The 24,044-nt window shown below is 46.4% G+C and overlaps 1 protein-coding gene across 9 annotated transcripts in view; it reads left to right on the top strand.

Annotated features, from left to right (window-relative positions):
• SMARCA4 (SWI/SNF related, matrix associated, actin dependent regulator of chromatin, subfamily a, member 4) overlaps positions 1 to 24,044 on the top strand; it is a 57,653-nt gene that overhangs the window by 25,903 nt on the left and 7,706 nt on the right. For 5 of the 9 annotated variants that reach the window (XM_034791984.1, XM_034791989.1, XM_034791985.1 and 2 more), the window contains exons 14-29: positions 564 to 621; positions 2,673 to 2,791; positions 6,645 to 6,795; positions 8,284 to 8,447; positions 12,372 to 12,438; positions 13,023 to 13,133; positions 14,255 to 14,497; positions 15,373 to 15,486; positions 16,637 to 16,744; positions 17,819 to 17,905; positions 19,623 to 19,669; positions 19,868 to 20,034; positions 20,869 to 21,032; positions 22,020 to 22,247; positions 22,453 to 22,551; positions 22,815 to 22,892. In XM_034791984.1, the coding sequence (XP_034647875.1) occupies positions 564 to 621; positions 2,673 to 2,791; positions 6,645 to 6,795; positions 8,284 to 8,447; positions 12,372 to 12,438; positions 13,023 to 13,133; positions 14,255 to 14,497; positions 15,373 to 15,486; positions 16,637 to 16,744; positions 17,819 to 17,905; positions 19,623 to 19,669; positions 19,868 to 20,034; positions 20,869 to 21,032; positions 22,020 to 22,247; positions 22,453 to 22,551; positions 22,815 to 22,892 (2,005 nt within the window). The remainder of the gene's footprint in view (positions 1 to 563; positions 622 to 2,672; positions 2,792 to 6,644; positions 6,796 to 8,283; positions 8,448 to 12,371; positions 12,439 to 13,022; positions 13,134 to 14,254; positions 14,498 to 15,372; positions 15,487 to 16,636; positions 16,745 to 17,818; positions 17,906 to 19,622; positions 19,670 to 19,867; positions 20,035 to 20,868; positions 21,033 to 22,019; positions 22,248 to 22,452; positions 22,552 to 22,814; positions 22,893 to 24,044) is intronic. The other 4 variants (XM_034791990.1, XM_034791991.1, XM_034791992.1 and 1 more) reach the window with 1 other exon arrangement.

The following is a 24,044-nucleotide window of genomic DNA, read 5'->3' on the forward strand; positions in this document are numbered from 1 at the left end:
GGCTTTGCTTATAAATCCTGTTCCATGCTCTAACTGAAATGGGTCAAAAATTACACCAGTTCACGGTCTGGGATACTGGCCCCAATCCTGCAGTGATTGTGTGTCTTCAAGGTTCCTCCCTCCCAGAGATCATTGCAGCATTGGGGCCTGTGTTTAGTTCAGGCAAGAAAAGCCCAAAATATCAGCATAGGCCCAGCCTAACACCTTGAGAGTCCCAAAGGGTAGGAAGAAGTATGTTATACCATTGGAAAGTGCAGATTCCTTTAACCTTACTTCAGCGGTCAGGAAGCTGCTAAAATTGTGTGGGAAATACTGTTGCAAAAAGTGCTTAATTGGTGGACCTCTACTTATGCACCCAGACCCAATAAGTTTTTCTAAGCACTGGTCCTAAAATCTGGGATTAGAAAGGGAAAAAAATTAGTCAAATTCCTGTGTTAAAAGTAGCAGTAATCTCACTCTAGTTTGAGTTCAAAGGCTTTTAGAGTCCAAGCTAGTCGCATGTTTGTGCATTACTCTGTCAGAATCAGAGCTGATATTAAATATTAATATTTGTATTGAATTAGATATGAAGTAGCTCCCAGATCTGACAGTGAAGAAAGTGGGTCAGAGGAGGAGGAAGAGGTAAGTGGATGTGCCTTAAGTCATATTTTTTGGGTGCTTTCGTATTTTAAAATAGGAAATAACCAGTAGACATAAAGTCATTAAACTTAATCCACTACTTATTTTTCAAATATAGTTCAATATTGATTTAGCTAAAATTAGTTCATTTAGAACAAATTTTGAAACAACTGATGTGTGCAGTGTGAAAACAAATAACCTCGTGTTGTCATATTTCCAACCCCATTCCACTTGGCGTCTCTTCCTCTGTTGTGTCATGTCTTAACGAGGACACAACCATGCAAGCCTTTACTTCTGATAGTAGCCTGACATTGTCATCACACATCAATAAGGATTTAAATACATAAGAACTGCCATAGTGGGTCAGACCAATGATCCATCTGGCCTGGTATCTAGTCTCCAACCATGGTCAGTACAAGAGCTTCAAGGGGAGTGTACAGAACAGGGCAATTTTGCAGAGATCCACCCCATCTTCCCCTGTCTTGCAGGATCCTGTCCCTGATCTGTAAGGCAGTGACTGTATCTTATGAGTTCTTAAAGGTTCATAAACAGTCTGAAGCGATGTACATTTAAAAAAGTAGTAGGTCCAAGATGCACCAAGAATCTTTGAGTGCTCTACGGTTTGGGTGAAGCAGAGGTAATATTTTGGGGATAGGGTACATTTTTTTATTTTATTTTTTTTTTAAATGAGGTTGAGCCACTAATCACTGCCAATCTCCCTGCCTCTTACTGCTCTGCCGCTTGTCGTATGCTAGACTGATATTCTGCACTGACAGCTTAGGGGCAGGACACAATTTTGCCCACATAATGGAAGTTCCCACTCCCCTCAAAGAATTTATTTTTAAATGACTTTGGGAAACGAGGTTGGGTTGTTAGAATATGTCTGGCAGGAGGTAGGGTGCATCTATAGGTCAGCTGTGAATGATCAGCATTCTAGAGCTTACATGAAAAATGTTTAAACTTGGGTGCTTAAGGTTGGCTCCTACATCCATATTTAGGAAGGAGACAAAGCAGGGATTTATGTAGGTACCTACATAAATGGCGTGATTTTTTTTTTTTAAAGGTGCCACGCATCTACAGATCCCACTGAAGTCAACAGGAAAAGCAAGTGCTCACCATTTCTGAAAAGGGCTGCTTTTATTTAGGTGTCTAAATATGGGTGTAGGAGCCTCATGTTTGGAAATTTTGGCCTAAGGGTTTATTTCTACCCAATTGATCAAAGGATTTTTTTTTTTTTGGCCTTTTTCTAAAAGAAAATAACACAAAAGGGCCACAAATATGACCACAAAGTACAATTGTGGTATCTAGATCTACAGGGAGATGCAAAGCGATTCTGTAGCTTTATATGTGCGTTTCCTGGTGATTCCTACTCATGGAGAGTCAATGCAAATATACATCTCGGATGCATGCCAGCCAATCAACTGGCATGTATGTTGTCCTTCATTTCCTCTGTGTGCTGAAGTCTCCTGCATCACCAGCTGGTGAACAAAGCTGTATGCTTTATAGCAGGGGCAGGCAACCTATGGCACACGTGCCGAAGGCGGCACGCGAGCTGATTTTCAGTGGCACTCACACTGCCCAGGTCCTGGCCACCGGTCCGGGGGGGGGCCTCTGCATTTTAATTTAATTTTAAATGAAGCTTCTTAAACATTTTAAAAACCTTATTTACTTTACATACAACAATAGTTCAGTTGTCTATTATAGACTTATAGAAAGAGACCTTCTAAAAACGTTAAAATGTATGACTGGCACGCGAAACCTTAAATCAGAGTGAATAAATGAAGACTCGGCACACCACTTCTGAAAGATTGCTGACCCCTGCTTTATAGCATCTTGGCAACAGGAAGGAAGGAAAGAGGTGTCTCCAGATTGGTGACTTTTTTGCAAAGTCTGCAGCATGTATTTAAAGAGTTTGCTGCATGTTAAGTGGCTTATGCAGATTTGGCCAGCTCCACCTTACTGTGAGGATACAGAACGCTGCCTTCTCCCTTGTACGGGAGGATGAGTGTACGTAACTTGATAGTCCCAGTGATGTAGCCTTCAATTTCTGGCAGGAGGAGGAAGAGGAGCAGCCGCAACCTGCCCAGCCTGCCCTGCCTGTGGAGGAAAAGAAGAAGATCCCAGATCCAGACAGTGATGATGTGTCAGAAGTCGACGCCAGGCACATTATTGAGTAAGCCCCACCTAGTCACTTGTTGCGTCAGTATTTTAAATCCTGCTGCCCTTTGTTTCCTCTTTGGGGGGCAAAAACAACCCAGGATTAACCTGGATTGATTTCCATTATTCTGGATCACTTTGTTGGAGGCGTAATTGACAGGCACTAATAACTGGCAAGAGAAGACTTGCGAACTGCTGTTTCTCTTGTCCCAGCATGAAGGGCAGCGTTCCATTGTGAAGTCCCTCTTTCGCCTGGCTGGCACATGAAAAAAATTATACTTCACTGTGAAAGTTTTGCATTTTGTATACTGCTAGAATAGCTTTAATTTTAATCCCTATTGTCAGTCTCTTGTAACTCCCTCCCAGTGCTCACTAAAAATGACATGGAGGAGCTCTGATTTGTTATGCTTGGTCTTTACCCAGAGATTAAGGCTGAGAGATTCACATTCACTTAATAGATTTAGATGCATTGCTTGTTAATTTTAATGAGAATTATGTCTGATCCTCCTAGGAAGCTTTGAATATATTGGTCTAGGTTTTTTTGAAAACAGAAGAGAAATTAACATGTTGGTTACCAAAGTGCAGGGGAAATTGGGTGCTGTTTTTTTAATTTAAAGTTTCATGCTTAGGTCTCCTCCTCCTCAGAGGGGAATGCTGCATTAGCTACATTTGGAGAAGGGAAAAGGTATGCAGATGAAAATAGTGTGACAAACCATGGTTGCATACCTACAAACGTCAGTAGAGACACGAGGGGGTGAGGTCATATCTTTTATGGTTTGTGAAAGAGAGAAGCTTTAGAGGAAGAAGAGCTCTGTGTAAGTTCACAAGCTTGTCTCTTTCACCAGCAGAAGTTGGTCCAATCAAAGATATTACCTCACCCCCCTTATCTCTGCAATATCCTGGGACCAACACAGCTACAAAAACACTGCCTACAGACATCGGTCATAGATTCTAAAGCCAGCAGGGGCCACTGTGATAATCTAGTCTGACCTGCATAATGCTGGTCAAAGGACTGTCCTGAATTAAGTCCTGTTTGAACTAGAGCAGATCTCTTAGAAAATCAATCAGTGAGGCTTGAACCTTTACCCTCTAGCTCCATAATTATGAGCCCCTATCACTCGAGCTACATAAGAACGGCCATACTGGGTCAGACCAAAAGTCCATCTAGCCCAGTGTCCTGTCTTCCGACAGTAGCCAATGGCAGATGCCGCAGAGGGAATGAACAGAACAGGGAATCATCAAGTGATCCATCCCCTGTCACCAATTCTCAGCTTCTGGCAAACTGAAGCTAGGGACACCATCCCTGCCCATCCTGGCTAATAGCCATGGATGGACCTATCCTCCAGGAACTTTTCTAGTTCTTTTTTGAACCCTGATACTGTCTTGGCATTCACAACATCCTCTGGCAAGGAGTTCCACAGGTTGACTGTGTGTTGTGTGAAGAAATACGTCCTTTTGTTTATTTTAAATCTGCTGCCTATTAATTTCATTTGGTGATCCCTAGTTATTGTGTTATGAGAAGGAGTAAATAACACTTCTTTATTTACTTTCTCCACACCAGTCATGAATTTATAGACCTCTAGCATATCCTCCTTTAGTCATCTCTTTTCCAAGCTGAAAAGTCCCAATTTTTATTAATCTTTTCTCATATGGAAGTTGTTCCATACCCCTAATAATTTTTGTTGCCCTTTTCTGAATCTTTTCCAATTCCAATATATGCTTTTTGAGATGGGGTGACCACATCTGCATGCAGTATTCAAGATGTGGGCATACCATGGATTTATATAGAGGCAATATGATATTTTCTATCCCTTTTTTAATGATTCCCAACATTCTGTTCGCTTTTTTTGACTGCGCTGCACATTGAGTGGATGTTTTCAGAGAACTCTCCACAAGGATGCCAAGGTCTCTCTCTTGAGTAGTAACAGCTAATTTAGACCCCATCATTTTATACTTATAGTTGGGATTATGGTTTCGAATGTGTATTACTTTGCGTTTATCAACACTGAATTTTGTCTGCCATTTTGTTGTCCAGTCATCCAGATTTGTGAGATCCCTTTGTAGCTCTTCGCAGTCTGACTGGGATTTAACTATCTTGAGTAGTTTTGTATCATCTGCAAATTTTGCCACCTCACTGTTTACCCCTTTTCCCAGATCATTTATGAATATGTTGAATAGCACTGGGCCCAGTACAGACCCCTGGGGGACACCACTATTTACCTCTCTCCATTCTGAAAACTGACCATTTATTCTTACCCTTTGTTTCTTATCTTTTAATCAGTTACCGATCCCTGACAGGACCTTCCCTCTTACCCCATGACAGCTTCCTTTGCTAAAGAAAAATCTTCCAGCTGTCAATAAGCAGCAGGCTGTTACATTTTGTGGTGGCCAGCCAGTCTAGAGAGACAGTCACCTGCATTAAGCCAATATATTGCAATGGAATAATGTCCATCCGTTTTCATACAAAATATATCATGTGCTGTTTTTTATAAACCACCCATGGGTATGGAGATAGCCGTATTGGCATAAATGCACCTGTGTGAGCTGCTAGTTATTTTAAACTAAAGAAATGGAAGAAAAGAGGGTAATGCAATGTTGACATTTTACATGACAAAAAGTCAGGGATTACAGAGCTTTATGGTTCCCATGGTGGCAAACATTGCCCGAATACAGGTAAGTTATCGCCATAGATGGAAAATGCTGAATGTTCCAAAGTGGGTCCAAGTTACGCTTCCCTCAGCAACTATAACTTAAAATTCTGAACACTTCTGTGCATGTGAAAACTGAACCTTAATGTGGAAGTAACCTAGTTTTTTGCTTTTAATATTTATAAGGACTTAGACATGCCATACTCCCAAATCTTCTCCCTCTTTCATGCTTGCTTGCATGCAAACACAGGTGAGATGTGTCAGCAGAACAACTCTGCCTTGCCTGCCCTTTGTCTCATTCAAATTGCAGCATCCTAGTTTCCTTTCTGAGATGTCAGTCCCCCCCCCGCCACCTCTCACCCCTCCAAAAAAGGTGTGAGCGCCTTAAATTGGACTTAGAAAGTATCATTTGGTTGTAGCGCTAAGCCTATGGTTTGTGCAGTTTCGGGTGCATCAGTTGGAAGAGGTTCTCATCACACCAGGAAATTCTAATAAGTGGTTTGCAGAAGAAACTAGAACAGTGTGAGGAAATAGGTGAAGTGTGTTTAAAATTGTTGGGTTTTTTTTGAAAGAGTAATTCCTTTAAAACAAACACAAGCTGCTGGATGATCTGGCAATAAGCATTTACGTACCATTCAGGTCAAGATTCTTGCTGTCTCAAAAGCGCACTGTGGTTTGGATCTTTAAAAATCATAATTAAAGATAATATGGAGATATAGCTATATCTCATAGAGCTGGAAGGGACCGTGAAAGGTCATTGAGTCCAGTCCCCTGCCTTCGCAGCAGGACCAAGTACTGATTTTTGCCCCAGATCCCTAAGTGGCCCCCTCAAGGACTGAACTCACAACCCTAGGTTTAGCAGGCCAATGCTCAAACCACTGAGGTATCCCTCCTCCAAGTCACTTAGGCACTGCTGTAAATCCCATCCCACCTGGTTAGTTTCCAAGGAGTTAAGCGTGCCAGCATCATTTTTTGCTCCCTGGTTTTAGAGAGCATGAGGCAAAGGGAAAAGTAAACTGGGATGAAAAGAAACTAAAATATTCTTTCAAAAGCAAAGAAGTTGATTGGTTGTACTTGGAGAGACGAGCTCATGAAATCCAAGGATTCATGGGGTCCCCCAGAGGTCTTTGGGCCGCGGGGAAGCCTGTCTCCCAGAGAAGTGAGAAGGATTCTCTCCATATCCTTCAAAACTCTTTATTTACTTATTTATTTATTTTTTAGAAATGCTAAGCAAGATGTTGATGATGAGTATGGGGTCTCCCAAGCTCTGGCGAGGGGATTACAATCTTACTACGCTGTGGCCCACGCGGTCACTGAACGAGTGGACAAACAGTCCACGCTCATGGTCAATGGCGTCCTCAAACAATACCAGGTGAGACACTGAGGGAGGAAGTGCCCTAATTCAGGGTGATGGTGACTGAACTAGCTTATGCACACACATACAGCATGTCTGATCAACCACAGGTACGCTCAGCACTGGGGGGAGAACCTAGAAATTGCCAGACTGGATGAGACCCAAGGCCTATCTAGTCCAGTATCCTGTCTCTGAACAGCAGCTCAGAGAGAGGTTTTCTAGAACTCCGCAATAACAGATGTAGGATAATCAGCCCCCCATATTAGGTCTCATCCTGACCCCTCATAGTCAGAGATTGACATAAACCCTGATGCCTGAGATGTAATGTCCCTTCCAAAACATTATCGTTACTTATTAGAAGTAAATTGCACACCTTGCTCTGCCTTACAGCCTAGATAAGGAACTGTGACGTGTATTTGAACATAAAACCCTTCTGAGATTGTTCCAGGCAACTGGTTTCACTTTGCTTGGTGTTGGGCTCCTGTCCTGCTTTCCTCACGGTTCTAATCAGGTGGCACTCCTTTACTATGCTCACTTATTTCTGTCTGTCTAGAAGCTGATTTATTCAAATCCATTTTGGGTTAATAGGTCATTATTTCTTACCTTTTGAACTTGCTGAGCAAAATTAATTCCAAGAATTGCAAGTGCCTCCATAAGCAAATCCACAATGTAATAAAGCTGACAAGCAAGTTTTAAACATGGGCACGTGTGTGTGCACGCACACGCACACACGCACACACACACACGCACACACACACACACACACACACACACACACACACACACACACACACCCTCCCTAAATTGTACCACACAGGCTGAAGGTGACTGGATAATACTTGAAGCATTTGTAGTCTCTGGGGAACAAAGTGTGCCTTGACAGACGTTATCTGGCATTTTTACTTGTAATTCGATAATTGTGCAGTACTTTGAAGATACAGAGCTGAATGGAAGGACAAACTTTTTGTGCTTATCAGTAGGCTCTGGTGTAAGACCTTACTTATAATAATGTGTATTGCACTTGTCAACGAAATCCTGGGGATTAAAGATAGGAGCCTGTTGACTCACACCTTGTATCTCTCACACACTGCAGGAATGGAGGATTGTTCCCTTCAGTCCATGCAAACAACCAGAAACTTGTTAAAGTTCCGAGAGATGCAGATGAGACTAAAATGATCCAGGCTTCTAGGGAAGCCTGTGGTGGGTGTCTTTTATAAAATAACCGATTAGCCAGACTTGGTCTCTGTAGCTGAAAGCAAAGAGCATTAAAGGGAGCTTTTTGTGTGGTACGCATGATCCAGAAGGGAAAGGAATGGATCGATGCCAAAGCGCTTTTTGAGATAATTAACTCTAAAACAAGAGGTTTAATAATCTATAAATAATTCATCTACAGTGTTACGTAAGGTGAGTGGCTGCAAATCATTCACAAGGAAGTGTGGCTTTTTTCCTCTTAGATCCTGTTTAGTTTACATTCTTTGAATTGTCCTCCATTCTCTTTTTGTTCAGATTAAAGGCTTGGAGTGGCTCGTCTCTTTGTACAATAATAACCTGAATGGTATCCTGGCGGATGAGATGGGTCTGGGCAAAACGATCCAGACCATCGCTTTAATCACATACCTCATGGAGCACAAGCGTATCAATGGACCCTTCCTCATTATCGTACCTCTCTCGTAAGTGTGGGGCTTGAACGAATGGGGGATTATGGCACTGGGAAGTTTAGGAGAAGTTTTTAGTGAGCAACATTAATTCTAGCTGTGCTGTGGTTAGAGCAGGGAGGAAGAGGGAGTCAGGCATTATGGGTTCTGTTCCTCACTCTGCCACTGACTCACTCTTTGACCTTGGAATTCATTCAGCTGCCTTGCCTCAGTTTACCAATCTGCAAAATGAGTGTAGTGATACTTACCTGACAGGGGAGTTGGGGAGCTTTTGTAAAGTGCTTTGAGATCCTTGGATAAAAGCGCCTGTAGAAACCCAAATAATGCTGCAGTTGCCCTAAGGGAAACTGCTGTTATTTCTCCCCCCACTCCGGTCATAGACTTTTGGCTCATAACCTCTTAAGTACTGTTAAAACGGACTAAATTACGCTCTGACATAATTTCTCATAATATAAATCTGAATAATCAGAAAAAGCTTAAGGGCACCTTCCCAACTCAGTAGGTCAGCTTAAAAAATACATAAATGAGCCGGTGTGAAGGATCAGAATTCAGGCATTCCTGTTTGTAGCAGAACTGTTCCTCTCTCTATCTCTTATACCAAAATACAGATCTTCGCCAATAAAATAAGACAGCACTCCCCTGTGCACACACATGACTGGGTTGTTATATTTTCAGTTCAGTCCCTAGTGCAGTGGTCCCCAACCTTTTTCATCTGGCTGAAAGCCACAGAGGACCGTGGCATGGACGAGCATCCGCTGAAATGCCGCCGCCAAGCGGCGTCATCCAGAGGCGCCGCCGCCGAAATGCCGCTGAATTTCGGCGGCATTTTGGCAGATGATCGTTTGCTGGCCAGTACGCGGGCGCACTTAGACACCCCGGCGGGCACTATGGCGCCTGTGGGCACTGCACTGGGGACCCCCGCCCTAGTGCATGGAAGGGTTCTTTGAGCGATTGCCCACACTGATTCTACTCTTGAGGCATGTGCACCCAGTAAATGCCACGTCAGATTATTTTGTCCGGTAGCGTCTGATGGGGCTGTCTGTGCCCTGAGGGTCCTCACAGCCCTCCCACTCCAGGGCAGAAAAGCTGAGTGACCCAAGCGTCCCTCTGTCCAGTCTTACTGCCTGTGGCCGCAATGCACCGTCTGCTTCCTCCACGCACTGTGTGACTGACTTAGCCTGGTGTATAATAGTACAGTGTTAATGTAGTTCTTTTTTTATGGTGTCCCGGGGTTCACTCCCCGTATTGGCCGTCCTGGGGATTAGCTCTGGCCAGGCATTGCGCCCTCCCCTGGTGGTGTATCTCCCATCATCCTGTCAGCCTGCGGACCCTTTTTGCTCCAAGAACTGCATCTCCTCTTCGTGACTGGCCCTCTGACCAGGTTACTCTGTGGTTCCCCCTTCCAGGGTATGTATCACAGTCTTTTTGGAACAAATCAGGCAGTCCACTGTCCTCTGCCTGGTTGGTGCCACATCCCCAGTGGCTGGTAGGGAACCCGAGCCTGCCCTCTACTCTGGGTTCCGGCTCCAGGGCCCTTCAGTTAGCAGCCAAGGCCTGCACTGTCCTACCATGCTGCTTTCCCCCTGAGCTGTCTCTTACCTTCCCGGCTTCCCCCTCTCTGGGTTTGTCAGCCTCCCGACTGCCCTCTACGGTAGAACCGCAGAGTCAGGAACACCTCAGGAGTGAAGATTGTTTGTAACTCTGAACTAAACCTTATGGTTCTTTCAAAAGTTTACAACTGAACATTAACTCAGTACAGCTTTGAAACTTTACTATGCCAAAGAAAAATGCTGCTTTTAATCCTCTTAATTTAAACGAAACAAGCACAGAAATCGTTTCCTTACCTTGTGAAACTTCGCTTAATTTTTTTTTAGTTCATGTTTAACACAGCACTGTACTGTGTTTGCTTCCCACCCCCCGAATACTTCCAAATGAGGGGTGTGGCTGACTGGTCCGTTCGTAACTCTCGGGTTATACTGTATAGGCCCAACACACCTCCCTTCACCCAGGAAAAGGCTGCAGACTCCGGCCATGCAGCCCACTGCTGCTCTCACCTCCTGGGCTTTATTCAGGTGCCTCCTGTTTCTGACCAGCTGAGCTTTATTTAATCAACCCCTGCTCCTTGGCTCCTTCTCCCGTGCAGCCTGGGCAGGTCATTGGCCCACGTAGCCCTCTTAACCCTTCCAGGCCCTGTGTGGGGTGGACACCCCATCACATACGGTCTTGGCAATGTAATATAGGTACGTTTTAGTTAACCTAGACAAGTAGCTACGGGCGCTTGAGCCACACGTTTACAAGACCCTGTTCCTTAGCGGAGGCTTCCAGATTGGATGCCCGTGTTGGTGGGACTGTCCTGCAGTCACTATTTAAGTAAGACTCCGGTTATCCACCTCCAGGCAATAGACAGCTGCTTGCTCATAGAATATCAGGGTTGGAAAGGACCTCAGGAGGTTCTAGTCCAACCCCCTGCTCAAAGCAGGACCAATCCCCAACTAAATCATCCCAGCCAGGGCTTTGTCAAGCCTGACCTTAAAAACCTCCTAAGGAAGGAGATTCCACCACCTCCCTAGGTAACCCATTCCAGTGCTTCACCACTCTCCTAGTGAAAAAGTGTTTCCTAATATCCAACCTAAACCTCCCCCACTGCAACTTGAGACCATTACTCCTTGTTCTGTCATCTGCCACCACTGAGAACAGTCTAGATCCATCCTCTTTGGAACCCCCCTTCAAGTAGTTGAAAGCAGCTATCAAATCCCCCCTCATTCTTCTCTTCTGTAGTCTAAACAATCCCAGTTCCCTCAGCCTCTCCTCATAAGTCATGTGCTCCAGCCCCCTAATCATTTTTGTTGCCCTCTGCTGGATTCTTTCCAATTTTTCCACATCCTTCTTGTAGTGTGGGGCCCAAAACTGGACACAGTACTCCAGATGAGGCCTCACCGGTGCCGAATAGAGGGGAACGATCAGGTCCCTCGATCTGCTGGCATTGCCCCTACTTATACAGGACAAAATGCCGTTAGCCTTCTTGGCAACAAGGGCACACTGTTGACTCATATCCAGCTTCTCATCCACTGTAACCCCTAGGTCCTTTTTCTGCAGAACTGCTGCCTAGCCACTCGGTCCCTAGTCTGTAGCAGTGCATGGGATTCTTCCATCCTAAGTGCAGGACTCTGCACTTGTCCTTGTTGAACCTCATCAGATTTCTTTTGGCCCAATCCTCTCATTTGTCTAGGTCCCTCTGTATCCTATACCCTCCAGCGTATCTACCACTCCTCCCAGTTTAGTGTCATCTGCAAACGTGCTGAGGGTGCAGTCCACGCCATCCTCATCACCAGGTGTGGAATCTGTGTTGACAACCACTCGAAGAAGAAAGGACACTTACTTGCCTTGCAGCAATTGGTTCTTCAAAATGTCTTGTCCACACAGTTTTCACAACCTGCTCTTTCTCAGCTACCCCAGAGTTCTGTACTGGTGAGAGAACTGAGGGGCAGTTGGGCCCACGCTACCCTTGATGCCCTCAGGCGAGGGGGAAGTGAGGTTACTTATGGTGCAGGTGTGGCCCCAACAGACACTGCTGGACAAAATAATCTGATCTCTCATGCATGGAGCACGTGCACCAAGAGCGGAATCTATATGGGCAATGCACTGCCAAGAACCACATTTACTGTAAGGTACATAACTGTTCTTTCTGGCAGAGAAGAAAGTACTGTGGCCACATCTCATGATTGTCACAGGGAATTGTTTGGATTGTGGTTGAGTGTCTTGGATAATGGATTTTGTAGCAAGAATTCCTAGCTGGGAATAAAGGGTATTGATTTCTCACGAGCTGCTGGAGACTTTTATGGTTTTACAGCCAATGGGGGCTGCTTTGGGCTATAGAAGGTTTGGAGTCCATTATGCAAGGGTGGGTTTTACTGTTCTTTCTCGCTCCCTCTCTTCTAGAACGTTGTCAAACTGGGCATATGAATTTGATAAATGGGCTCCTTCTGTGGTGAAGGTCTCATACAAGGCAAGTACTGGAGTTCGGTCCTGCACTTCTCACTGTGAAACCTTTGATTGCATATTCTGCAAGCCGCTTTTCGTACCTGTATAACCAACCCCGATTAGAAATGCAGTGTTCCCTTTATCCAAAAAAATCAGCTGCTTAGTGACTATTCAGCTGTGTTTGTTATGAAGACTTGAACAAGAGAATGAATCTAACTACCATGGCCTATATAAATATTCAAGCTAGATTTGTTTCCCCCCGCCAGTCAGGAACATGGGACTTTCCACTCTGTTGCTGCTAATCCGAGCTTGTCTACACAGTGCGGCAATGTGTACTAGAGGGGTGTGAATTCTGCAGTGCACTGCGTGCTGCAGACTAAGCGGCCTGTGTAGACGCTGCTGGCGCGCACTAAAAAATGTGCAATAGGGAATTTTTAGAGCATGCCAGCAGGGTCTACACGGGCCAGTTGGAGCGCATCATGTTGGTGCGCTTTAGAATTTGTACCCCTCTAGTGGGGCATTGCTGCACCCTGTAGACAAGCCCTCAGTAACGCCCCCTGCTGGAAGTTACATTGGTTTCAGTTTTTTCTCCCATTCCTCCTCTCCTAGGGCTCTCCAGCAGCAAGACGGGCATTTGTACCTCAGCTTCGAAGTGGGAAATTTAATGTCTTGCTCACAACCTACGAGTACATCATCAAAGATAAGCACATTCTTGCCAAGGTGAGTGTCGTGTTTCCCATGGCAAACTGCACCTCTGACACCCTCATGGCTGCCTTAAGGGCCACCCCACTGAGGACTCAATCCCCCAGCCATCACCTTTCTCAAGCCCTGCAGTTTTGTGTTCTCAGGGTTAAGGAGTGATCAGCCGTCTCTCATAAAGCAAAGTGTTCTTCATTCAGAACAAAAGCATTACAGAGAAAACCTATCTTAGCAATAAACAGCTTAGATACACATGCCTAGCTTAGCAGACGCTCCCCCATCTTTCACTTGGAAACCCTGGCAGATCTAAAGTACCTCAGATCCTCTCGTGGGGTCTGTCTCAGTTCGGGGTTTGCGCATGTGAGTTGAGTTACCCTCTTCCGAGGTCAGGCTGTCACTTGATACAGTTTCAAGTCTTTTGTCCTCTTTGACCGCCTCCTGATCAAGTCAAGGCAGTCTATGCAGGTCCTCCCCAGAAGTGTGGGAGTGTGCAGCTTCACAAGATTAGTTATCTGGATTATTTCAATAGTGGGGATTTGCATTAGTTACCTCCCAGAAACGTCTCTTATCTTGTGATCTTTATCTGTATCGTGTGTCAGTGAACTACTAGATTAAGCTGCACTGATTAGGGGTTTGTGTCAGTTTAACTATATCCAGTTAAACTGGTGCAGCTTTTCTCACCTAGTGAACTAGACATGGCCTTAGCAGGGAATTCTCTTCTCAGTTACTCGAACTGGGGTAGTAAGGGAAATGTATTTGGCTATGGCCAGGAAGCTAAGGAATTACTGATGATGGTACAGGGTGTGTGAGATGCTAGAAATAACTAACTGGGTAACATCTCTCTTCCTTAATCCTTTCTCGACATTACTGCCCCTTCCCTTTTCTTTACATTCTCTCCCTTATTCCATCGGCTGTCTCATTCTCTGTGCCACAGGCAAAAAAGGGCTCGTGAATGGGAGTACTTTCCCAGCAGCAGCCTGAATGAAACTTGACTAGGTTTTTACAGTCCTAGTCCGTTCTGATCGGTCTCTGGTGGTGCCCCTGCATGGATGGTTAAGATTGTGATTCTCCTGCGTCGGGTAGCTGCTGTGCTTATGAAAGGTGGGATTCCCACAGTCTCTGTTGTGATTCCGTCTCTGCAGATTCGCTGGAAGTACATGATAGTTGATGAAGGTCACAGAATGAAGAATCACCACTGTAAGCTAACCCAAGTCCTCAACACACACTACGTAGCGCCGCGTCGTTTGCTGCTGACAGGAACTCCACTACAGAATAAGCTGCCAGAGCTGTGGGCTCTACTCAATTTCCTCCTTCCTACCATCTTCAAGAGCTGTAGCACATTTGAGCAGTGGTTTAATGCTCCCTTTGCCATGACCGGAGAGAAGGTAGGTGTGGAAGTAGCCGTCTGGCAGCAGTTGAGTTTGGACAGTCTTGTGCTAATATAAAGTACCAAATCACTGGGTATCCACAGTATTTGGTTGTAATTAGTTTCCAGCTATTATCTGGTATGCTAGCTCAGCAGTCTCAATCTTAATTTGCTAATTGGGGGAGGGGTATGGTCTTCAGTCCGAGTTTAATAACTGGGACTTGACACCAGAGAAAGTGACTTTGAGCCGTACGGGATAAACCAGAGACTGGTAATAAGCAAATGCTGGAATAAAGGCCAGATGTCTTTCTGTCCTAGACCTCCGTCCATCCCAGCAAGGCGCTGCTTGGTTCTTGTCAAAATGGCTTCTCAGATTGCACAGAATCCTCAAGGCTTTTAAGTGAACTGGTTATATTCATTCAAAACTCCTCCCTTAAAGTGCAGGGACTGGGGACGTGAATACCAAGTAATAGAACAGCACGGGGTTTGAACCGTTAGAGTTTTCAGTACAGAAACCCCAGACTTGGATAGCAGCATAAGAGAGTTTGCAGTTTTGAGAGGTGTGTGGCTGGTCAAAACTGTAAGTCATCAGTTATACAGTTTATGGAGGGAATCTTTAGGCCTTATTTCTATTCCCAGCTCTGCCATTGGCCTGCTGGGTGACCTTGGGCAAGTCACTTACCCTCTCTGAGCCTCAGTTTTCCCATCTGTAGAATGGGCATAATCATGACCTTCTTTGCAAAGCGCTTTGAGCTCTGCTGGGAATGTGCTAGACAAGAGCTAGGGGTTATTATTATTGGGATCTTGAAGTATTAAGTGAAAAACGTTGAGGAGAAAGAGACTCAACGAGTTATTTTAACGTTTTTTTTGTTTCCTGGGTGGAAAAAAAAATAGGTGGATTTGAATGAAGAAGAAACTATTCTGATTATCCGTCGTTTGCACAAAGTGCTGCGTCCCTTCCTGCTCAGACGGTTAAAGAAGGAGGTAGAAGCACAACTGCCTGAAAAGGTAAAGCTTGTAAGAAAGACACCCTCCCTCCCCTCCTCCCCTCCCCACCCCCACACACACACGCCAGGCTTTCTGGATGCATTTTTGGAAGATGTTCTGTAGTCAAACACAAGTTATTGTGCTCAGTACAGGGCTAGTGGAGTGAAATTCCTGGCCTGTGCGGTTATACAGAAGATCAGACTAGATCTAATGGTTCCTTCTGGCCTAAATGATTCTAAAATCTATCAACTATGCTGCACTGAAATAGTGGTTTATTTGTAAGTTTATTCATTGTTTTATGTTGCATCCTTGCTGTAAGTCGTCATGTAGCTGAAGTGAGAGACTATAGGAGAAGCTGTGACATCTTCTCCTGAGGAAAGTGGGGAAAGCCCCAAGATTTGAGCATTTACAGTTGGACAGGAGGAAGTAGTGGAAAATGCTAGAGACCGCGCTCCTGTCCTGGCCCATGGAGTGGGGGATGAGTTAGTTGAACTGACCCATTTATTCTTTTTTTAACTTGCAGATAGTTGGCAGTTAAGCTGCCTACTTTGTGCTCCAGCATTTGACAGCTGATTCCATGTTGTCCTCACTAGAGGCTTTTGCTTTTTATGGTTTCCCTTTCTGCACTCCAGTGCTAAGGGGAAAAACCGTTCCAACGTCTGTGGACTCTTAATTCGTTTCCTTTCTAGGAACTGCTGCAACGATATGGTATTTTGCAGCTTTTCAGTTTGCTATTCTCATCCCAATAGGCTGAGGAGAACAAACCGGATTGGTGGCTTAACTCCCTAGCGCTGAGGTGATAGGGCTCAAAGTGGGGAAGATGGGAGAATAGTGATGGCTGTTCGTGCCCCACAGTTCCACAGGAGTGACTTGTATGCCCAGTCTGCCGCTTCTGGGGTCAGCAGCATCATAAAGACACCACACCGAGTCCTGTGGTTAAAGAGTGTCTCGTCAGCACTCTGGCCAGCTTGAGAACAGTGCTAATTGGTTGGGAAATAAGTCCCAGTCCAATGGTTGGCAGAGAGCTCGGAGCAGTACAGCAAAGGGGGGTGGTGCAGGGCTACAAGCCAGTGACGGGGGGTATAGGAGTGAGATGTTTTGGGAGCATGCAGAGAATCACGGTGGGTTGGTTACTATCGTTTGTGAGGTTAAACTCTCTTCTGCTTTCCAGGTGGAGTATGTGATCAAGTGTGACATGTCAGCATTACAGAGGGTGCTGTATAGACACATGCAGGCCAAGGGCGTGCTGCTCACTGATGGCTCGGAGAAGGATAAAAAGGTGTGGCAATAGGGCCCTGATTTGTTACTTACTCTCCCGGCATTTACATGCAGCAGGGCTGAGGAGCATTTCACATACAGGGGCCTGTTTCCCAACTGGATTTTTTTTCCTACGCTGTCTGCCAGTCACGTTGCTCCTACAGTTTGAGGGGGGACATTTTTGTGTAGTTAAGCATCCAAAACCCCTTTGCTTTCATTGGTGCCTATCTGCTCTCTGTGCATTAGGAAATCCCCTTAATGCATTTGGCACTGACTCCCTGGAAACTGAGGCCTGGTCTAGAGAGAAAGCTTAGGTCGACATAGCTGCGGTGCTCAGGGATGTGAAAAATCCACACCTCGGAGCGCCGTGGCTGTGCTAACCTAGCCCCTGGTGTAGACGCAGCATCAGTCAGCGTAGCTACCATCGCTCGGGGAGGTGGAGCTCCTACAGCAACAGAAAAACCCCTTCTGTCACTGTTGTCTGTCTGCACTGCGGGGTTAAAGCAGTATCGTTATGCCACCATAGCGCCTGTAGTGCAGACATGGCCTTAAAGCCCCAATGCGCAGAATGGATACAGCGGGAGCAGAGGCAGTGCAAGCTTCCTCCACGTAGCCAGGACCTAAAACTGTGCATGCCTCTCCCAAGACTGCCCAAAAGGGTGGTGGATCCTGGGCAGCTTTCACAGCAGTGGGGCTGGGGGAATTGGCCTTGCTAGTGTATGGAGGAGGTTTTGGAGTCCTTAATTGGGTCCCCCTCCTAAAGTGGCAGCTTTGCTACTAGATCTGTGTGACATTCACTTTTGAAAACTGAGTGAAGGTGCATCCCGTGTCCCATCCATGCTCTAACAGCCGCTCACGGTCTTCAGTGTTCTGCACACGTAGTTAGCTACTAAAGCTAATGTGATCGGCCTCTGAATAATTTCACCTTTGTCCTCAGCTGCACCCATCTGCTTTCTCTCATGTGAGATTTCAGGTTTTTTGCCAAGAGTGTAGGATGCCATGACTGCAGTGGGGGGGTGGAGCAGATCCTCCGCGTTCCCTTGCACAGCTTGTGTCTGCGTGGACATATTTGTAATTGTGTGTCTTCTTCACACAGGGCAAAGGTGGTACAAAAACCCTGATGAACACCATCATGCAGCTGAGGAAGATCTGTAACCATCCGTACATGTTTCAGCACATAGAGGTAATGTTGTAGTATTTTTTGTATCCGTGTTCATAGAATCATAGAGAATCAGGGTTGGAAGGGACCTCAGGAGGTATCTAGTCCAACTCCCTGCTCAAAGCAGGACCAATCCCCAGACAGATTTTCGCCCCAGATCCCTAAATGGCCCCCTCAAGGATTGAACTCACAACCCTGGGTTTAGCAGGCCAATGCTCAAACCACTGAGCTTTCCTTCCCCCCCGGCTCCTCTGAGGATCTAGGCGCCATAGTGCATAGATCAGCCTTTCTGTAAAATGGGTACTATGTGAGCTAAGCTGTTGGACACTGCAGGGTAAATTTTCAGGGCAGCACTGTGTAGCGTTCCTGTGTCTCATCTTAAAATGTTCCCCTGTAGCATCCAATGTTGGTTTAAACCTATTCAGACATGGAGTGTTCAATGAAGTGATATCAATTAAAAATGGCAAAATCAAGGCTCATTGTCAGGCTGATCCCTTCGGATGCAGTCTCTCCTCAGAGACAACAAAACAAGTGTTCCACTAGTGAATCCGTGCTCCAACTCGCTCCTTGGGATCGTCTGCACCTCAAGTGACCCCAGACAGATGCTTTACAATTACTTTGTTCCTACACATTCTTTCCAGGCCTTCCTATAGCCACTGAATAGCTTATGAATTAACCTATTGCCATTTATAATTAAACCGCTTTCCAGCCGAACGATAAAATGGCTGATACCAAACTCGATGCACAATTCTGCGGTGAGAGCGTCAGCCGCAAGGCTAACCCAAAGCATGTTGGTGTTACACTGGACCAGAGTTTGACTTTTCAACAACACCTTGAGAACATCTGGTCTTGCGTCGCACTTATCAGAAAATTGGCCAGAACATCGTGGGGCTCCAGTCCATGGACCCAACGAACCGCAACAATTGCCTTGGTATATTGTGCAGCTAAATGCTGTGCACCAGTGTGGTCTGACAGCCGTCATGCTAAACTCCTTGACATTCAACTTAATAACGCTACGCGCATAGTGTCGGGACGCTCCAATCCACTTCAGACCACTGGCTCCCGGTCCTGTCGCACATCCAGGCTCTGCAGATTAGAAGAGCTCCTCAGACATCTCGCTTTCTCAACCATGTCAATGCAAACGCAGGGATCCCGCTGCAGGATGACCTGCAGAACCCGCTAAAGACGAGATTAAAATCCCACAACCCTCTACGGACCGAATCAAGACCCTTACACCAACTGCGACGCTGCGGCTCCATGGAGAGTCACATGAAGCGTTTTGACCGCTCTAAACAAACAGCTCGTCGTTGACCCTGCAGGAACCACTGGGTTTTGATTTGATGTTGGAAAGGCTGGTGCAGATTGAATCGCATCAGGGCATCGCATGGGAGACTTGGACAAACCCTCTTTAAATGGAAAATGAGGCAAACACCTGCATGCAACTGGGGTCACCACGCTAGAGCACACTGTATCTGAGTGTCCCCTTTGTTCCTTTGCCGGGGGCCCGAAGGACATTCACCAGCTTGCTCCGGCCGCCATGTGCTGGCTCTCAAACCTAGATATACACTTGTTGCTATCCACCCAAGCCATACGAAAGCAGAAGACGATTAGACCTATTTGACCTGAGGATCAGTTTTCCATTAGGGCAATTCCAAGAGTTTGGTGGATTTGTTGGACACTTGTGTTTGTATAGAAGAGTTTGGTGCAATCAGTGTGACAGTGTTTCTGTTTTTGATTGCAGGAATCCTTTTCAGAGCACTTAGGTTTCACTGGAGGTATTGTACAGGGGTAAGTTGAATGCTTTTGAGCTTTACAAAGGAGGGTATTTGTAGTTTAAGTGTGGCGTGGTTTATCAATGAAGAATTACTTGGATTAGGTCAGTGTATTAATGTAACAAGCACTGGTAGTTCTCATTTGCATGTGAGGACGATGCCTTTTTTTTAGCACCGGATTCTCACCTATTTCCAATCCTCTCTTGTGAACTAGACTAGACCTGTACCGAGCATCTGGCAAATTCGAGCTCCTGGACCGGATTCTTCCCAAACTACGAGCCACCAACCACAAGGTGCTGCTGTTCTGCCAGATGACCTCGCTCATGACCATCATGGAAGACTACTTTGCATACCGCGGCTTCAAATACCTCCGGCTGGACGGTGAGTGTAGCTGGTACCAGGGAGACCTGCAATCCCCTCCTGAATGCTCTGCTTTGGCGACCTCAGTAGGTCAAACCCTGCATGTGTAGATAACGAGCCTCCTTCCAGTGCTCCTTTCCATGCCATGTGCTTAGCAGCACACGTGGGAAACATGCATGAAACGAACCCAGGGAACTATCGTAACAATTGCATCATGTACTAACTCTTGGTGAAGCTGGTGGGATTACGCTGTTGCAGTGTTGTCATTGCACACTTGCTCCTGGACATGTTTCTCCTTTAACCTTTGACTGGGGAAAAAGGATTAACAGGGTTGTACATACTTGACACTTTTTTTTCTTGTAAGATTAGTTTAGGGAGGTGGTTCACGGGCTAATCCATTTACCGCTTTCCACCTCCTTTAAGTTGGTGAAAGTCGCCTCCAGGAAGAGCCCTGTTCTGTAGGCTGACATGGCGCATAGGCCTTGTGTTGTCTCTTGGCATTTCACCCAGCATCAACAACTTCTTCTTGGATGTTTGTAACCTGCTATCTTTGATACATTGATCACCTTATGTTACATTTTATATCCTGGAAGATCCCAAAGGGCTTTCCCACTTGACACACACACACACACACCTCAATTTGTTGTCATGACTACTGATTTTGGGTGCTACAATATTAGGAGTTCCCGATTTGAGCCACCTCCAATGGATCTGGTTTTCAGCGGGTGCAGGTGCTCAACGCTTTCTGAGCAAGCTGGAACCCCTCTTTGCTCTGTGGAGTCCTGAGACCATGTTAAATAGAAAACTTTGCAGGGGAGGAAAATGGTGACCCCTCTCTTCTCCCTGGTCTTCTAGGAACCACTAAAGCTGAAGACCGCGGCATGCTGCTGAAGACCTTCAACGAGCCCGGCTCTGAATATTTCATTTTCCTGCTGAGCACTCGAGCCGGAGGGCTGGGACTGAACTTACAGTCTGCAGATACTGTGATTATTTTTGACAGTGACTGGAATCCGCACCAGGTAAAAAACGCTCCTGAATTGGTGGGGATCCCAGTACGGGGTTGGGCGTGGCTGTCTCTCTGTGTGTACGTGGGACACGAGTCTCGCGTTCCTCGAATAGCAAGAGGAAGGACTAGCGTGTTCCTCTCCTAGGGCTTGGATGAACTGTGAGGCGGTTAAACCAGCATTACAGGCACACAAGGATCTAAGAATGCGTCTACACTGTAGGGTGTGTTCTTAACTTTGGTTAAAATAGCAAGGAGGATGTAGCAAGCTGGCTTTTAACCAGTGAGCAGCTGGAATTCATCCTCAGACTGTCTTGAAGGCTTTCACTCGAGAGGCTGGTCTTAGCAAGGCTGCCATGTTTTCTCTGCTATTCGTTAGTTAAGCAGAGTAGAGAACATTTTTTTTTTTCTCTTTTGCCTGTCTCCCAGTTGTCTCAGCTCCGACAGGCAGGGTGGGCTGGCATACAGCGGGAGATCCTCTTGTGGCTGATGCATAATTATCATTGCTAACAATGCTAATCAACATGATTAACAGTTAGCACTGGTAGTGACTGAGGTTAAAGATCCCCCATCCCACCCACGCCAAATGTAGTATAAAGACACGGAAGCCCACTGCTATCCTCTTATTCCACGTTACCCTGTGGTTCGCCAGAGCCAGTAAGAATCCACGTGTAGACACTCCGCTCCGTCAGGGAGGGTGAGGCCTGGGAGGCTAAGTAGCAGAGCACTTTCGCAAGAGTTTGCTGTAATAGCTAGGCACAGTGGCCTATTTTTTCTAATGTGCATTGAATCGCCAAGTACAAGAGCAGTCAGCAAAACGAACTGCTTTGATTAATTAAACTTTCCCAGCGGATGTAACGGAATCCTCTGGAGTTGTTGAGGTCCTCCAGGTAGCTCTGAGAGGCATGTATACTTTTCCCGTGATGTATTTAAAGGCTCAAATATTTACCTGGGAAGGAGTGAGGTTTAAATTACTCTGCAAACAACGTGCTCCCCTCTTCAGGATTTGCAGGCCCAGGACCGAGCGCATCGTATTGGGCAGCAGAACGAGGTGCGTGTGCTCCGCCTCTGCACCGTGAACAGCGTGGAGGAGAAGATCCTGGCTGCAGCCAAGTACAAGCTAAACGTTGATCAGAAGGTCATCCAGGCCGGCATGTTCGACCAGAAATCCTCCAGCCACGAGCGGAGGGCTTTCCTCCAGGCTATCCTAGAGCACGAGGAGCAGGATGAGGTAAGGGGCGGTGCAGGTCACCCTCCCTGCTACTCCAGAGCATGAATGGTGAACGCGTGGCTGGCTCTGTGTCCCCGAGGCCTAGGGCATGTGGGCTGGAAGGAAAGAGCATGAACACTTGTTTCTCTTTTGAAGTGAATTGTAGTGTCGGTGAAAGGTGCCGGATTGACAGCCCTGGAGACTGAAGTCCTCTATTTATCCACAGAACAGATACAGCACGGGCAGCGGCAGTGGCAGTGCAAGTTTCCCCCACACTGCCTCAACCCTGTGCCTGAACCCTGACTTGGAGGAGCCACCTCTAAAGGTGAGAGGGGCAGTTCAGTCTCCATGCCCATTCAATCCTTGGCCTCCCTGCCGAGACTGCCAACAAAGATGCCAGCTCTGCTGGCGGTCTCTTGCAATGTGGATACCTGTCCACTAGACACTGGACTGAGACCACCAAAAGTCATTTCGCATGGGCAGCCGAACAGGCGTCAGATGGTAGCAATGTTCGGTGTTCAGTTCCCAGCACGTGAACCGCCGCGGCGGCTTCTCTCGCCGTTAAGCCAGGCGTTTGAAATCTTGCAGGAAGAAGATGAAGTTCCCGACGATGAAACGGTCAACCAGATGATTGCCCGTCATGAAGAGGAATTTGACCTTTTTATGGTGAGCGTGGCAGAGGCCATGGAAGAGAACTGAGCCCCTCTCTCTCTTCCGGGTAATACAGGCAATGGCATTTCTGATAGAGTTGAACTTGTTATGTTTGAACAAACATTGACTTGAATAAGGTCTTGGGGTCTAGTGGTTAGAGCAGTGGGGCCTGAGTCAGGGCTCCTGGGTTCTATTCCTGGCTCTGGGAGGGGAGTAGGGTCTGAGCAGGTTCTGCCCCTGCCTTTGTTGTTCTTGGCTTACCCTAGATGTAATGGGGGAAAATACTTACCGTACCGTGCTACTAAAGTATGTTGGTAAAGTGCATTGAGATCTTCAGATGAAAGGCAGTAGGACAGGCAAAATATTTATTCAGCTAGGAGATCTATAGAATGTTCTGTGTGACTCAGAGAGCACAAAAGACTCCTTTAGAAAATGTCACTCCTTCAGCAGTACTCTTAATGTCGATACACGTGGGTGGAGGAGTGGGTTTGCCCATGTCTGCCCCACATCAGACGCTCTAGGCTCCTGTGAGCCTGGATAAGTCGATAATCGGGTGATGGGCTAGTAACGCTGATGGAAGCGATAACCGCACACTGACACTGCACCGTAGGGACAATCCAACTTCAGCGAAGACAGCTGGCCGAGATGCCCCCCAGTAATAGCTCTTGTCTGTCTCCAGTTTCAGTGATCTCTTCTAGTACCTTGTCCTTCAGAGTGGTCAGTCTTATGCCGGCTAATATGCTCACGCCGCGCTTAACCTGATGCATTTGTTGAGCTGTAATGAATCAGTAGGTATTTAAATAATTGTTAAACCCCTTGGGCTCCACAAACACTGCATTCCTGCTGTATCCCTCCCCCTGCAAAGCTTCCCAAGGGCCTTGCACTCAAAGATGGCAGAACAGCACTCCTCTGGAGCCAACTGGCGTGGCTCCCGCGTGACCAAGAGTCACCAGAGAGCACCCCTTCCTGGAGGCTGCTCACGCTGTACTGCGGCATTCCTTGCTCCTTGGTACCTGCTGGATGCCTGGGCCAGTTCGATATTTCCAAAGCCGAGATCAGTCACGTCCTGGTCCATCTGGGGTCAGCTGCATGACCCACAACGTCTGCTGTAGAGATGACCTGCCTCGACTAACCAGCGCCTAAATGGGCCAGCTAACCCCCCGATAG

The sequence above is a fragment of the Trachemys scripta genome, chromosome 16 (assembly GCF_013100865.1).
Source record: "Trachemys scripta elegans isolate TJP31775 chromosome 16, CAS_Tse_1.0, whole genome shotgun sequence".
Classification (NCBI taxonomy): domain Eukaryota; kingdom Metazoa; phylum Chordata; order Testudines; family Emydidae; genus Trachemys; species Trachemys scripta.